Source organism: Neophocaena asiaeorientalis, unplaced genomic scaffold (assembly GCF_003031525.2).
Source record: "Neophocaena asiaeorientalis asiaeorientalis breed wild unplaced genomic scaffold, Neophocaena_asiaeorientalis_V1.1 scaffold418, whole genome shotgun sequence".
Lineage (NCBI taxonomy): Eukaryota > Metazoa > Chordata > Mammalia > Artiodactyla > Phocoenidae > Neophocaena > Neophocaena asiaeorientalis.
Window position 1 is genome coordinate 3596656 of NW_020175731.1, and position 14357 is coordinate 3611012.

At 41.4% G+C, this 14357-nt stretch overlaps 1 protein-coding gene across 3 annotated transcripts in view; it reads right to left on the bottom strand.

The window, feature by feature from the left end:
• The window catches only part of TXNRD1 (thioredoxin reductase 1), a 95074-nt gene that overhangs the window by 21517 nt on the left and 59200 nt on the right, over positions 1-14357 (bottom strand). For all 3 annotated transcript variants that reach the window (XM_024732184.1, XM_024732182.1, XM_024732183.1), the window contains exons 5-10: positions 9876-10018; positions 9351-9466; positions 7558-7783; positions 5202-5294; positions 4536-4612; positions 3091-3247 (exon numbers count right to left, since the gene is read on the bottom strand). In XM_024732184.1, the coding sequence (XP_024587952.1) occupies positions 3091-3247; positions 4536-4612; positions 5202-5294; positions 7558-7783; positions 9351-9466; positions 9876-10018 (812 nt within the window). The remainder of the gene's footprint in view (positions 1-3090; positions 3248-4535; positions 4613-5201; positions 5295-7557; positions 7784-9350; positions 9467-9875; positions 10019-14357) is intronic.

Consider the following 14357-nt stretch of genomic DNA (forward strand, 5'->3'; position numbering starts at 1 on the left):
CCGCGGAGCGGCTAGGCCTGTGAGCCATGGCCGCGGGGCCTGTGCTCCGCAACGGGAGAAGCAACAGCAGTGAGAGGCCCACGTACCACAAAAAACAAAACAAAACAAAACAAAAAAAAGATGCTAACATTTGCTATTTGTGAAAATAAAAGTATTTCAAGTGTTTGAGAGCAATTCTAAAACGACCCAAGAGATAACTACTGGTCCTTGGAGATGACAGCTGGAGTGCCCATCACACTGGGTTCTAAAGCTGGTACGTGTGCCTTATCATCTGGCTTTTTAAAGAGCTTAGTGGAATGTCCATCATCTACAGGCTGACTCAGCTTTATGATCTGTTCTGTTTTTGAAATGATAAAAACATTTTTTTTCATTCCTTCATTTATGTATGTTCCCAAAATAACAAAATATTTAGTGGCAAATATTTTTAGCAGCTTTGAAAATGACTTTAATCATCTTGTTAAAAAAGATTCATTTAAATTTTTCCAATATATTTTCCACTTCATTTTATTTAGGAGAAGCACCTCTGTACTTGGTGGTGGATTCTTTAAGTCTTGAGACATCTGCTCTATCCTCAGCACACTTTATAATCCATAATTCCCAAATCTTCCTTAATCTCTTAGGCGATACATTTTCATGGTTAAGACAGCAGTACCTACAATCAGATGTGGACTGGATTTATGCCTTGGCTACCTCCAAGCATTGTGACCTTGGACAATTACCTAATTTCCTGTAAGATGTCATCATTTTCCACAGCTGTCCTAAGGTGGAATGAGGTATGTGTATACAGCACTTATTAGCACAGTGCCAAGCACGTCAAACATAGCCGCTCTCTGTCCCCTTTCCTCCCAACACTCTCATGAAGCAATGAATATGCTATCAATTTTGAGGGAAGGCACAAACACCCATGATTCAATTTGGGTTCTCTTAAAATCCCATAACAGATTTAATTTAGGCAGGTGTTTATGTTAAACTGAATTTTTCAACAGAGAGCTGCTCCTTTAAAAGGAAGGAAGGGGGCTTCCCTGGTGGCGCAGTGGTGGAGAGTCCGCCTGCCGATGCAGGGGATGCGAGTCCGTGCCCTGGACCGGGAGGATCCCACATGCCGCGGAGCGGCTGGGACCATGAGCCATCGCCGCTGGGCCTGCGCGTCCGGAGCCTGTGCTCCGCGGCGGGAGAGGCCACGGCAGTGGGAGGCCCGCATAACGCCAACAAAAAAAAAAAAAAAGGAAGGAAGGCAGGCAGATGTGGATCCTCTGACATTCTCAGATATGTGGGAATGTTCTATTAATACACACTGGGCAAAATTAAAAGGATTATGCAATTCTTTAAAAACAAAACTGTGTAATTTCCCCAAATACAATTAACCTAGATATCTATTAGCATTTCAGCTTTGTATACTATATTTGAAGGACAGACTGGTGAGATTTCAAACTCAGGGACTTAGCACCACCTGTTTATTTTCCTGTTCGGTAAAGCACTTGTCATATTAGTTAGACTAAAAACGGGGGGAAAAGAACGAACAACAAAAAAAGTGTCCTTTAATTTCAATTTACATTAAATTCTGATGCTGATAAAAGCTTAAGGCACTTTAAGAATTTGCTCTACCTGGCAGATGCTAGAATACAGCACTATTCTCACACATAGCAGAATATGTCCAAAGTAAGTGGAGTCACTATTTTTTTTTTAAGGAATTTTGTGCTACAATAATTTTAAATTTATTTAGTACCAAATTTTTGTATATTTGCCCTCTGGTTATTATTGGTATGAAAAATATCTCTTTCCATTTTAGGAAATCACAAGGACTCAAGGTCAAAAACAAATGCACCTCACATTTTCCCTTTCTTGGTTCACCATTACTCAAAAACTCCAACAGTTAAAGAGGTAGATAAGTTTATTTCAAATAGTGATATGGGGGCTTCCCTGGTGGCGCAGGGGTTGAGGGTCCGCCTGCCGATGCGGGGGGCGCGGGTTCGTGCCCCGGTCCGGGAGGATCCCACGTGCCATGGAGCGGCTGGGCCCGTGAGCTGTGGCCGCTGGGCCTGCGCGTCCAGAGCCTGTGCTCCGCGGCAGGAGAGGCCGCAGCAGTGAGAGGCCCGCGTACCACACACACAAAAAAAAACAGTGATATGAACCAACTACTATTCCCTGGATGATCAGACAACCCTGGATTAAAAACCCTTTTTAACCTCAATCCTGTTATCCTCAAAACATAAGATTTTATCATGCTACAATCCAAACCAACCCCAGGTACATTCAAAATGCTTGTCACAAATTCTACTAGCAGTATTCTTTGAAGTTTCAGTTGCTGTAACCAAACTAAATCAACCCATGATGACTTATGCACAAGGAAAATGGGTAGTGACTAAATTCTTTACAATCGATATTTCTAGAATCCTTTTAAAAAAATAGTTAGGGAAGGAATGTTGGTAATGGGTAGGGGATATAAGGGAAACCTCTATACCTTCCTCTAAATTTTGCTGTGAACCTAAAACTGTTCTTTAAAACGTCTTAAAAAACTAATTAGAGCATATTTATTCTTTTCTTGCCATCTAGTCCCATGAGACACAACCAAGAGTTTCCATTTCCTGCAGTGACTTTTAAAATCACTTACATAGTCAACATTCCAAGAGCAGAAGATCTGCTTTTAGAAAGGACAGGGGAATAAAGCCTGAATCTTGGTTTACATAGCTCTGCACATTGACATTACTACCTAGATCCCCGAATCCTTTTGCAGCCTAGACAGGGGCCATAAAAAGATTTAGAAAATTACAACTCAAATTGGTAATAATGAAATTGATGTAAAGTGCAACTATTAGGAGTATATGGAACATAATAGTGCTGAAACTTGATTAACCAGGCTCATTTTATTCTTAGTGTGATTCTAAGAGTGACCATTTCCATAATAAATCACAAAGGTACAGTGGTCTTAGCAATGTCTTGTCTGGAATAGAGTTAATACAGCACATCTAGGATGCCATCATCAAAACAATTAAATTATTCAAGACCTGGAAAACTTCACAACCACCCTACACAGAGCACCGGGAGGTACCATTACAACAGCATGTCCGTGGTGACAGCCCCAACACTCACCTTGACAGTGGAGCTCCCATACAGCCTCCGCACCAGCAACCTTCCTGCCTGGATTGCCACTGGGGTGAGCTCCAGCTTCCCCTCTAACACATCGCCAATGGCATAGATGTAAGGCACGCTGGTCTGCTCTTCATCCGTGACAGGTATTTTTCCAGTCCTGCAAATTCATTCAGTTAAAATCATCATCAATTACCACTATTCCGTAAGTAGATCAAAATCCCCTTTCTCCCAAAGAAGCCCCAAACTGTGGCTCTAACTGAGGGCAATGTTCTCATGTATTACCAAAACAACAACAAAACTCAGAGGAACCAAAAGCTTAGAGATTCTAGCTATTCTGAAAATCAAAGGAATAAGAAAACTGTAAGAAACCCTGGGATGGGAAAAGTAGAACACACTGGTTAAGAATGAATGAGGATTCTAAAGTGTGATAACCAGGTCTGTTAGTTATTACCTCTGTGATGTTGGGAGGGCTATTTAACATCTCTAAGCCTCATTTTCCCACCTATCAAATGGGAATAATGATAATGGGAATAATTGGTGAGAAGAAAAAGAATACCATCATCTACCTTAAGGGGTTGTGAGGACTGAATGAGAATGTGTATAAAACATTAAGCACAGTAGTCCACGGAGTCCAGTAATTGCAGAATAAGTGTTAACATTATACAAAACCTAAACCTTGGCCCCAGTTGGAAACAGGCGAGTAGGTTATTAAAATGGTGGAACACTTGGTCTGCTAAATCTTATCAGACCTCCCCAACTCCTTTGTCTCTCCAACCCAAAGGGGAAAGAAAATAATAAAGCAAAAATGTTCACACTAAGATTAAGAAATCTCTTCTGTATAAATGTTATTCCTGGAAGGGGGTAGAGGGGGCACCCTGTAATTTCAATTTCCAAGGCAGCTAGCCTCTCAGAGCACTTGTTTTTACTTGGATATAAGAAGGGCGATACTGGGAAATACCCCATGCTACTCCTGTAAGCAGACAACAGAGTCTCAATTACCCAGTGCGGTGGTATAGTCCAAAGAAATTTTAACTTATAAAACGTCAAAGTTTTCAGACTCGTAGCTGTCACTAGAAATGTAGCGACCACTCTAGTGATCCTAAAACTTGGTAGCTTTGAACATGGTTCAGACCTGCATATTCAATGAAGCTTTCAAAGCATATACCTGCAATTCACTGGGAAGTTGGCTCTTTTTCTGTACACATATACACTGAAGAAACAAAATGCAAGCCAGCGTACCTCTCATTTAGATTTTAAAAAGAAAAAAAAAAAAAGACAAATAGGAAATATCATGATTGGCACTGAAAGAAGAGTCTTCTAAGCTTAAAAAGGGAACGCTCCAACGATGATAAAAACTAACTTTAAAATCTAAAACTCCAGTATTAATCGATCTTATAAATAACTGAAATAGTACTTAATAAAACATAATAAAGATTTTTTCTTACTGTTCATTTAACTTTACCCCCACGTTTTCTAAGCCAATTTCCCTTGTACAAGCATCTCTTCCTATTGCCAGCAATACCTGAAAAATTATTAATATATAGTGACTGTTAATAGAAAGGCTTTGCATGAGTTATTTAATCATATTTTTTTCTGTTCATTAAGGCGATGTGATTCATTTTCCAGACCTGGAAAGACATATTCTATAAGATAATAATGCCAAGAGTTTAAACAAATCAAAATCATTTAAATTAAATCTTCTAAACATGACATAGTAAAAAGCCTTACCCATTTCTTGTTAAGAAAAAGGGAGTTAACAATTCCTTAATAAGTCTAGCCAAGTATAGTGACAAAGACAGCATAGCCTATGACTGAAATAAGTTATTTTTTTTAAGTGGTGGGCTGGGAAAATGAAAGAACATGGAGCAGAGAAATTCTAGCTCATTTTTAAATGTTGATACCTTTTAATAGCCATCTGATAAACAGTATTTAAGTTATAGTGGAGAATATTTGAATCCATCCCTGTACCAAAACAAATTATAATATCATAAGTAATAAAGGTGTCTTAGAATAGGAACAGAACCAAGGGTTTTGGAACTAGCAACCCAGCAAACATCCAGTGAGCACACTATCTGTTTTCTAATTAAGTAGGACCGAGGTCCATTCCTTACCGTATTATACTCTCCTTCGATGGTTATGTCACTATCAGTGGACTTAGCTACCACCCTGAGTCGGCCTGGTGTCCCTGCTTCAATTTGTTCAACCTACGAAAGTGATAAAGTTTTACTCCACGATAAAGACATGTATCAGTATCAAGATGGCTAATTTTGTCCTCTCCTTCTATCTGGTTAACCCAAAGTTAAAACATGAAATTTGGCTTGGAAGGTCTTTTATGTCCCACCTCCCTCGCATTAACATCTTTAGGATGACATGTGGTTCTTTTATGTATTTCCTTCTTTCTCACTGCTTAATGTTTGCTAGAGGGGCTTTCCTTCAAATAGTTCTCAAACAGAATAAAATTCAGAGAGAAAGCAGGAAAGGAGAAAGCCAGAGAAAGTACACTACAATCTCTAAAATTAAACCAATGACTTACTGCTTCTGCCAGGCTCCTATCTTATGACTTACCCAGAACCATTAATCCCATGCTGCCTCACATTCGTTCATTCCCTTTTGACTACATATGTTCAGCTTTGTCAACAAAGAATAGACATGGAAATAGATCAATCACGATACAGGTAAGAGCTAGAAAGCCCTAAAAATCATAGTGGGTGAGGAGGTATGTGTGCTTGTCATAACTAGGGGTTGTCTTCAGGTGAGGACGTAGGAATGATGAGCAAGCCCTGGTACTTGTGCTCTGGCAAATGAGTCTGAACATATTAACCTACTACACATAGATGTCAACAGCCAAATCATGGGTTTCTGTATAGTACTTACTGAAGAGACCCATAAAATCAACTGCAATTTCTACCCTACCTTTAAAATACGATACACTCTGTATGGGAAAACTGTGAAGCGTCATTTTATTTTCAACATCAACAAATAGTAAAATTCCCTTCTAAAATTCCCTTCCTTTCTTACGTAGTTAAGCCCCTTTGAACATACTGGAAATGTCTTTCCGTTTAAATTAAAATATTCTAATTTTGGGGGAAGAGTTGAATTGGTCCATGGCTTAGATTTGCTTAAACATATTAAAGGCCTCATCCCTCCCTCAAATTCCTTTCTGCCTCACTCACTTCTGTGTTCCAGTCAGGCCTTTCCTGTAACCAGCACATTTTCTGCCTTTAGAACAATTTCATTCCCCATGGCCTTTTTGCACATGCTATATTCTTGCCTAAAATGCATTCTCTCTCCCTCCTCTCCACAGAAGGCTTCGTCCACTGGGTCACTTTATAATACAGCCAGCGTTCACCACCTGCCTACGGGGATCAGGGACACCCTGGTAACCCCAGCAAGATATTATGTACACAGACACAAGCTTATTTCACTAGGGATAGTCCACCACATTCTCAAAGGGCCTACAATGCCCCAAATGTTAAGATATTATAAAGGAAGATGCCACTTTTCTATCAGTATAGCATATACATACAGCTGTCGTTTTCTAATCATCGTCGTAATGCTAATGCAATCTTCATGAGAACTCTAAGATAGGTGCTATCAATTATCATCATTTTACAGAAGAAACTGAGGCCCAGAGAAGTTAAGTAATTCTCCCAGAGTCATAATAGTAAGAAACTGGGAGAACAGCGTTTGCACCCAAGTCATTCTGATGCCCACGCTCATCAAGAGATTATCGGCATCAAGAGATTCATGGTCCCACAGAAAACCGATGTTATTAACCCAATAAGCAATTTTCAAAATGACAGCTAAAATTCCTTAATTTTAACAAAACAGTCCCATCCTTACTTGCCCTAAAGGAAACTGTTACTTTGAGGTATGCAAAGTGATCGATTTTGCCACTCTTATGTATCAAAACATTTGTGGTAATGTTAACAAGTCTCAAATATAACTTGGCATATTATTCAGCATTTTCAAAAGAAGATTAAATGAGCAAAACAGGCCAGCCCACATAACAAAATTAGATAATCACTTCCAGGGAGGCCAGAATAATACAATGAAGCTGTGGACTATACTGTATACAAAGTAGAAATGTCTTTTGAAAGGAAAAAAAAAAAAAATCAGTCATCTTAAACTCTTATTTAAATAACTGGTATGTAGAACGAAACAAGTATAATAGACCAAAGATAATAAAATAATGGAATGCATAAAGGAAAGCATTAAGCAGAAGAGAACTAATAAAGGTGGTAAAGTTGAGAAGGGAAGGAAATTATTAATCTGCAAACAAGAACAAAGCTATTTAGGTGGTAGGAAGGTACCAGTTTACACACCTAAATCACACAAGTTGAGGAATTACAGCATTCCCGATGGTTTATAATGCTGAAAGGAGGCTTCTATCACTCACCCCAACTCTCTTCTCTTGCCTTTTAACATGAGTATAGAATCAACAAACATATAGGCAACCCCACTTACTTTTATTGGTACAAACTGTCTTATAAACTTGATACCATGTTCTTCCATATGTTCACCGATTTTGTTGGCCATGTCCTGGTCAAATCCTCTTAGGAGAATGGACCGTACCATAACAGTGACATCTAAACCAATGCCAGCAAGAAATCCAGCACATTCCAAAGCAACATAGGATGCTCCAACCACCAGGGTCTTACCCGGGCAATAGGGTAAAGAGAACAGATCATCACTGAAAATAAAAAAAATTTTTTTTAAAAGGAAGAAAAGAAAGAAGAGGAAAATGTTCATATGTGAATAATGACCATATCAAAGTAGACCTTTTTACTTTCCTAAGAACAAGACACTTTTAAAATTAAAAACATTCAATTAGCTACACACATAATATTTGAGAAGATTTTATAAGGTCTTAGACACTCTCCTTTCTTGCCACTTAGCTGCTCTGAAAGCAGCTCGGGCTACCATGGCTGAGCACAGTAAACCATACAACTCTGACATTAGCCCAACTCCCAGTCAAACACATTTATTCTGTACTATCCAGAATAATTCTCCACTTACGTGTTTACAATCATACATCTGCAAACCCAAACTCCTACCCTCCTCCCACCACTCAGCTCTCCCTGAGGTACAAACCCGGTGTTACTTCCCCTCACCTACAACACCAATTATCAAGCGGGGGAGAGAGGGACTTCCCTGCTGGTCCAGCGGTTAAGACTCCGCACTCCCAATGCAGGGTGACCGGGTTCGATCCCTGGTCAGGGAACTAGATCCCTCATGCTGCATCTAAAAGATCCCACATGCAGCAACTAAGACCCGGCACAGCCAAGTAAATAAATATTAAAAAAAAAAAAGAGTGGGGAGAGGGGTGGGGAAAACTTTCAACATATGGGTTTTATAATATGAAAACCAGCTATAAAAAGTAAAACCTGACAGAATCTTCTAGCAGAATGAGGAAGATACAAGACATAAGAGATCATAAAAGCATTGTTGGGAGATGAGTTTTTTAAAATATGAGAAGGGAGCCCATCCAAGACAGCAATGACAAGAGTTGTCATCTGAGCTGCCCCCAATGAGGCTCAAAGGATAAACTCCTATTACAAAAAGAAAAAAAAAAGCCTGAAAACAAGTAATTTATAACACCATCAGAAAACCAGAAAGTCCTGGGCAAAAAGCATCCAAGAAGACATACTTATCAACAATGTCTTAATGACTTCATAATTCAAAACTCCTGAACAATAATGTCACCATTATTATCACCTGATGGACAAAAATAAACCACACAGCAAAACCTTCCTGCTTGGCTCACTGATTTCAGAAGGTCCCTCTACACTGACAGTGCAACCATACAAATGGCAAAGGAGTAAGGAAAAACTAGGATCTGAGAAACCTAAATGGCCTGCTATCCTCTAATTTTTTTAGCATCTACATAAAGGTAATATGTGATTCTAGTTTTGAAAAAACAAAAACGTATCTATCAATTATTTTATAAAATGTGAATATCCATCTGGTTTTATATAGTATACACGTATAACATATACTCACACAAATATAAATATTGTAAGCATGTATCTATATGTTAGCAGCGATATTAACTCTTGGTGATAAGATGACCAATGTTTATAGTTCTGAATTTTAATGTTCTCTGGTTTAAAATAGTTTTTCCTTTCTCTTTTTCCTAATTCCCTGTCCCTCTGGACGAAAATGTGGTGGAAAAACTAAGTTTCAGGAAAAGGATTAAATGGGTTTGAAGAAAAAAGAAAAAGCAAAAATCCCCTTTTCTCCCTGCAATTTGTCCTTACCTGCTGATGCAGTATTCTTTGTCACCAGGGATACCCAAATAACGTGGCCTTTCACCAGTGGCAATGAGAAATCTCTCTGCAGAATAAATCTTCTCTTTGCCTTTGTTGTTGGTTGCCTACGAAGGAACCAATATATCAATTCTTAATAATTATCCTTTAGAATTGTAAACGTTATAATTAAAAAGGCTGTTTTACCACATTGCCCAATTTGATCCTCATAAAAATTTGCTAATGCAGTAAGAAAGAGATACTAAGACTCTGAGTAGTTAAGGGATCACTCAAAGTCCCAATGCTAGGAAGCGACAGAGCCAAGACTCAAATCCAGCTAACGTGGCCCCAAATCCAGATTACCCTTTACTACACCACAAGAGGAAGTCCCTAAGAAGTAATTGCAAAATCACCAAACTGGACGGTCTGGGTCACAGTGGCCATCATTTTTATTAGGATAATCACCTTCTCTTTTCCTCCCCCAACAAAAGCTTAAAAACACACCAAAAACAGCTAGTTACACTGTCACATGGTTACCTTAATCCTATGAGGCCCAACAAACTGCCCATATGCGTTCTCATAGGTGACCTTTTTCTCCCGCAGAGCCACACGGTAGCCCCAGTTCAGAGAGCCAATGTGATTCTGGACAGCTTCTGTCATTCTCTCCCAGTCATGTTTCACTGCACAAGAGAGTAAGACAAAATGTTTAGCTTTTCCGCTGCCACCTGGTAAATACCATTTCCCGGTAACTATTTAGTCTAAAAGGGCAAGTCCTTCATTTCAAGCACATAAACAATCTTTTCAACTATTTTTCCCTTTTAGAAAACTACCAGACAATTAAATAGTGCAGAATCTCTGGCAGTTCTTAAGACTAAAATAACCATACCCAAAGCTTTTTCTTCTTTATCTAGAAACGAATGGGAATTGTACCTTGGATTGTGAACACTGTCTGCTGGGGTAACAAGGTACTTAGGTTCTTGAGAACCTAAGATTCCTAAGATTCTGAATGTGTAACAATCTCTAAGAAATTCTGATGTAGCCAGATTTGGAGTTACCAAACTGGTTAACAGTGTCTAGACCAGGGGGCTGGCAAATTAAGGCCCCACCAGTCAAATTCAGCCAATCACCTTTTCTGTAAATAAAGCTTTACTGAAATCCAGCCACAATCATTTATTTCCATATTGTCTAGGGCTGCCTTCATGCAACAACTGCAGAGGTGAGCAGTTGTGACATGAGCCAGATGGCCCACAAAGCCTAAAATATTTACTATCTGGCCCTTTACAGAAAAAGTTTGCTGATCCCTAGCCTAGACAGAGAAGTTTAAGAGCCTGCCTCATTGCCTCCCAAGCTTCCCATCTCACCAAAGAAAGGAAGAGTCTTAAAATTCTACCATGAAATGAATCCTTTGAGCCAAGGCACTAACATAATATTGAATTTCAATGCATAAAAATCAATCCTGTCATTCATTCATTACTAACTTCAACAATGACGATGAAAAAAAAAAGATACAGGTAAAATATACTCTGGTGGAAGAAGGCAGGTTCTGGGGAAGCTGTGGTTTGGAAGGAAGGAGAAGAGAATCAACATGCATTGAAAGCCTCTGTCACAGAAATGAGCGTCTGAGTCTTAGAGTCAGGGCTAAGTAAGTGGCCAGGCAGGAAGTGATGCAATCAATTCTATGAGTACCAGTGGCCAGCCTCTGGAAGTAGGAATGACAGCACAAAAATTGGCTTGTGGCCTCCCAGAACACAGATTATAAAGATTCAATTAATAGAACCATAAAATGTCAGAACTGGAGCAAACCTTCAGAGATCAGTTCAGTTGGGGAGAAAAAAAAAGGGACCTTGGAGGCCATGTGGTCATGAGGCCAGGAGGATTATGTGCTGGGGCGTGAGGGATTCTGCAGGGAGCCTCAACCAGCCTGTCCATCCGGTGTCCGTCCACCACCACTACAAAAAGAGGAGGCAGGGGCTTCCCTGGTGGCGCAGTGGTTGAGGGTCCGCCTGCCGATGCAGGGGACATGGGTTCGTGCCCTGGTCCGGGAAGATCCCACGTGCCGCGGAGCGGCTGGGCCCGTGAGCCATGGCCACTGAGCCTGTGCGTCTGGAGCCTGTGCTCCGCAATGGGAGAGGCCACAACAGTGAGAGGCCCGCGTACCACAAAAAAAAAAAAAAAAAAAAAAAAAGAGGAGGCAGGACTCACTGTTTCCCCACCAGGAATGGAACAGAATAGTGTAACTCGCTCCCACTTGCCAATCAAGTAGCTGCAACAATTACCAACATTTTACCAATCTCATTACATATACGTCTTTTTACTAAAATATTTTAAGCAAATCCCAGACATCATTTTTGGTGGTGGCTTTGGCTGTCACTGTGAATTAGGGATGCCCAAGGGCCAGTGATGCTATCCTCCGCTACAGTTCCTTACAATTAGGAACTGTCCAGTGCAATGTGCCAATAAAGCCCCAGGGAGAAACAACAGATCAAAGGCAGGATTAATTTCTGAAACTTTACAGTGGTAGAAGTACTAAGTGGATTCTACTCTGCTAATCCTACAGGAGATACCATATTCTAAAAGAAGACATAGCTGGGACTAAATAATAGTACCAATAAATTATTTCAATGACAGAAATTCAGATTCAATGATCAGACCTAATTCAACCTTAATTCTGTTGTTAAAGCCTTCCTTTATAACTGTCAGGCCCCATCTGATTTCCAAACTCCTTAAACCCCCTTTCTCTACCAAAGTTCCTTCATCCTCTGGTACAGCAGGCAGGCACCAATCTCTAGTGTGGTTATGCTCAGGCAGAAGAAATTTAAAAACTGCAGCCTACTAGTGGTTAAGAATCCACCTGCCAGGGACTTCCCTGGTGGCACAGTGGTTGGGAGTCTGCCTGCCAGTGCAGGGAACACGGGTTCAAGCCCCTGGTCCAGGAAGATCTCACATGCCACGGAGAAACAAAGCCTGTGCGCCCCAACTACTGAGCCTGTGGCTCTAGAGCCCGAGAGCCACAGCTACTGAAGCCCGTGCACCTAGAGCCCGTGCTCCACAAGAAAGAGACGCCACCGCAATGAGAAGCCCGCACACCACAACGAAGTGCAGCCCCCGCTCGCCGCAACTAGAGAAAGCCCGCAAGCAGCAACAAAGACCCAACGTGGCCAAAAATAAACTAATTTTCTTAAAAAAAGCTGCAGCCCACCAGTTTAGGATTCAGCACCAAGGTCCTCCACCTGCTCCTATGGTCCTGGGTCTTGCATTCCATTCTGAGAACTGAGTTTCTGTCTTATAAAATCCAAATTCCTACTTTACATCCTGCTGGTAGTAAATGGATCCTTGTTGGACTGATTACATGCCCAGAACCCCAGTTCTCTAGGGCTGCCCTGCCTTCCAGTAATGCCCCAAGTCCACCGCCTTCCTGCATTCCCAAATACCACCTGGATGCTCCCCAACCGCACTCAGCCCATCCGCTGGCATGGCCCAGCATTCCCCCTAGGCCTCCTGACTCTGCTGCTTGGTCTACCAGCTGTAATCCAATGCTGAGCCTCTGCGATGCGGATTCTAGCTGGCGAGGCAGGACCTGTATTTCACCTGGGTGTGCCCTTACGCCCACCTCAGCAACTGGGTCTTAAAGCCAACTCTCGGATGCCCCTGATCCGCCCCCCTCCTACTGTACACCCCTGGGTTCGACAATACTAATCAAACTACTAGCATCCTTACATCTTCGCCTCACCTGCTCACTTGCACCTCAAAGTCCCTGAAGGGGCACAAATTCCTTCCACTATATACACAGGGAAATGAAGGATGGGTGACCTGCCCAGGGCCACACATAAACTCATGGCAGCACAGACACACTGTATGTGAACCCTCAGGTGTGTGGTAGGAGAATACGTACATGCATCTGCAAGCCCCCAACTGCAAACCAATGACCTTGCTTTCTCTGTAATGACAATGGGATCCTAAAACTTCACAAACGCTTAATTTTTTAAAGGCACACTTAATTCCTGAGCACAAGAGAACTCAAACAGATAAATCTGAAAAAATATGAAGCCAATAAATCTTTCAGAAAGTTCCGATTCATCCAGTTTACATGACTGAGCTCACATAATTCTTTTCTCGGCACAGGCTCAGCTTGAAGCTTTTAGGAAAAGAGCAGATCACAGGCTGAGTCCTGGATATGTCACCCCCCCACCCCAACCCCATCACCAGGCAGATTCAGCTGTGCTGCCTGGTCCAGGTCCAAAGGGCCCTTCCTCCTTCACCACGCTCAGAACTATTTGCAGTGTCAGAGAGGACAGTCTTCCAAGAAAACGGGAGTGCTGTTCTTTGGTCCAGGACATGAGATTAGATGTGTTTCTTTCTGAAAAATGCAAAATAAGTCTTCATGCTTCATCTCTTGGGAACACGGACCAGCAGCCTCTAGGGGTTTCTCATTTGAAAAATACACCTCCAAGTTTCCTTCTTCCTCGAAGATCTAATGACGAAGTGATGTTTGTCTAAATCCACTGTATTCTTCACCACAAGCATTTTAGCACAAAAGGAGGGAGGCAATGACTGCTCCCCCAGTTGGTGGGCTCCCTCTCCCTTGGTGTTGGCCCCGGCAGGCACAGCAGGCCACTCCCGTGACGCCCAGCTCTGGTTCCCACAGCCAGGCCACAGCCTGCTCCTGAGGCTTAATGAGAAAAGCTGAAGATGACAGTAAGCGAACCACCAGGCTTCCATTTAGGAAGAGAGGGGATTTAAACAGTAGGCACAGCTCTTCAAACAGCTCGCGTCAAAGACTCTGGGATTGCTGCTGCTGACAAAGGCGTACAAGGGGTGGGGGGTATACAAATACAAAGTTATATACTTCTACCTTAAAATCTGGAAAGGGGGAAGAAACAAACACCAAAGAGCTAAAACTGTTAAATTAGTTGAATAAATAATTTCTGTAGGGATAGAAAAATAACATAACTTTGATTTGGTTCAAGTTTTAAAACCCCACGGAATTCAGGAGCTTCTGCTGGTTTTAATGTGCAGATC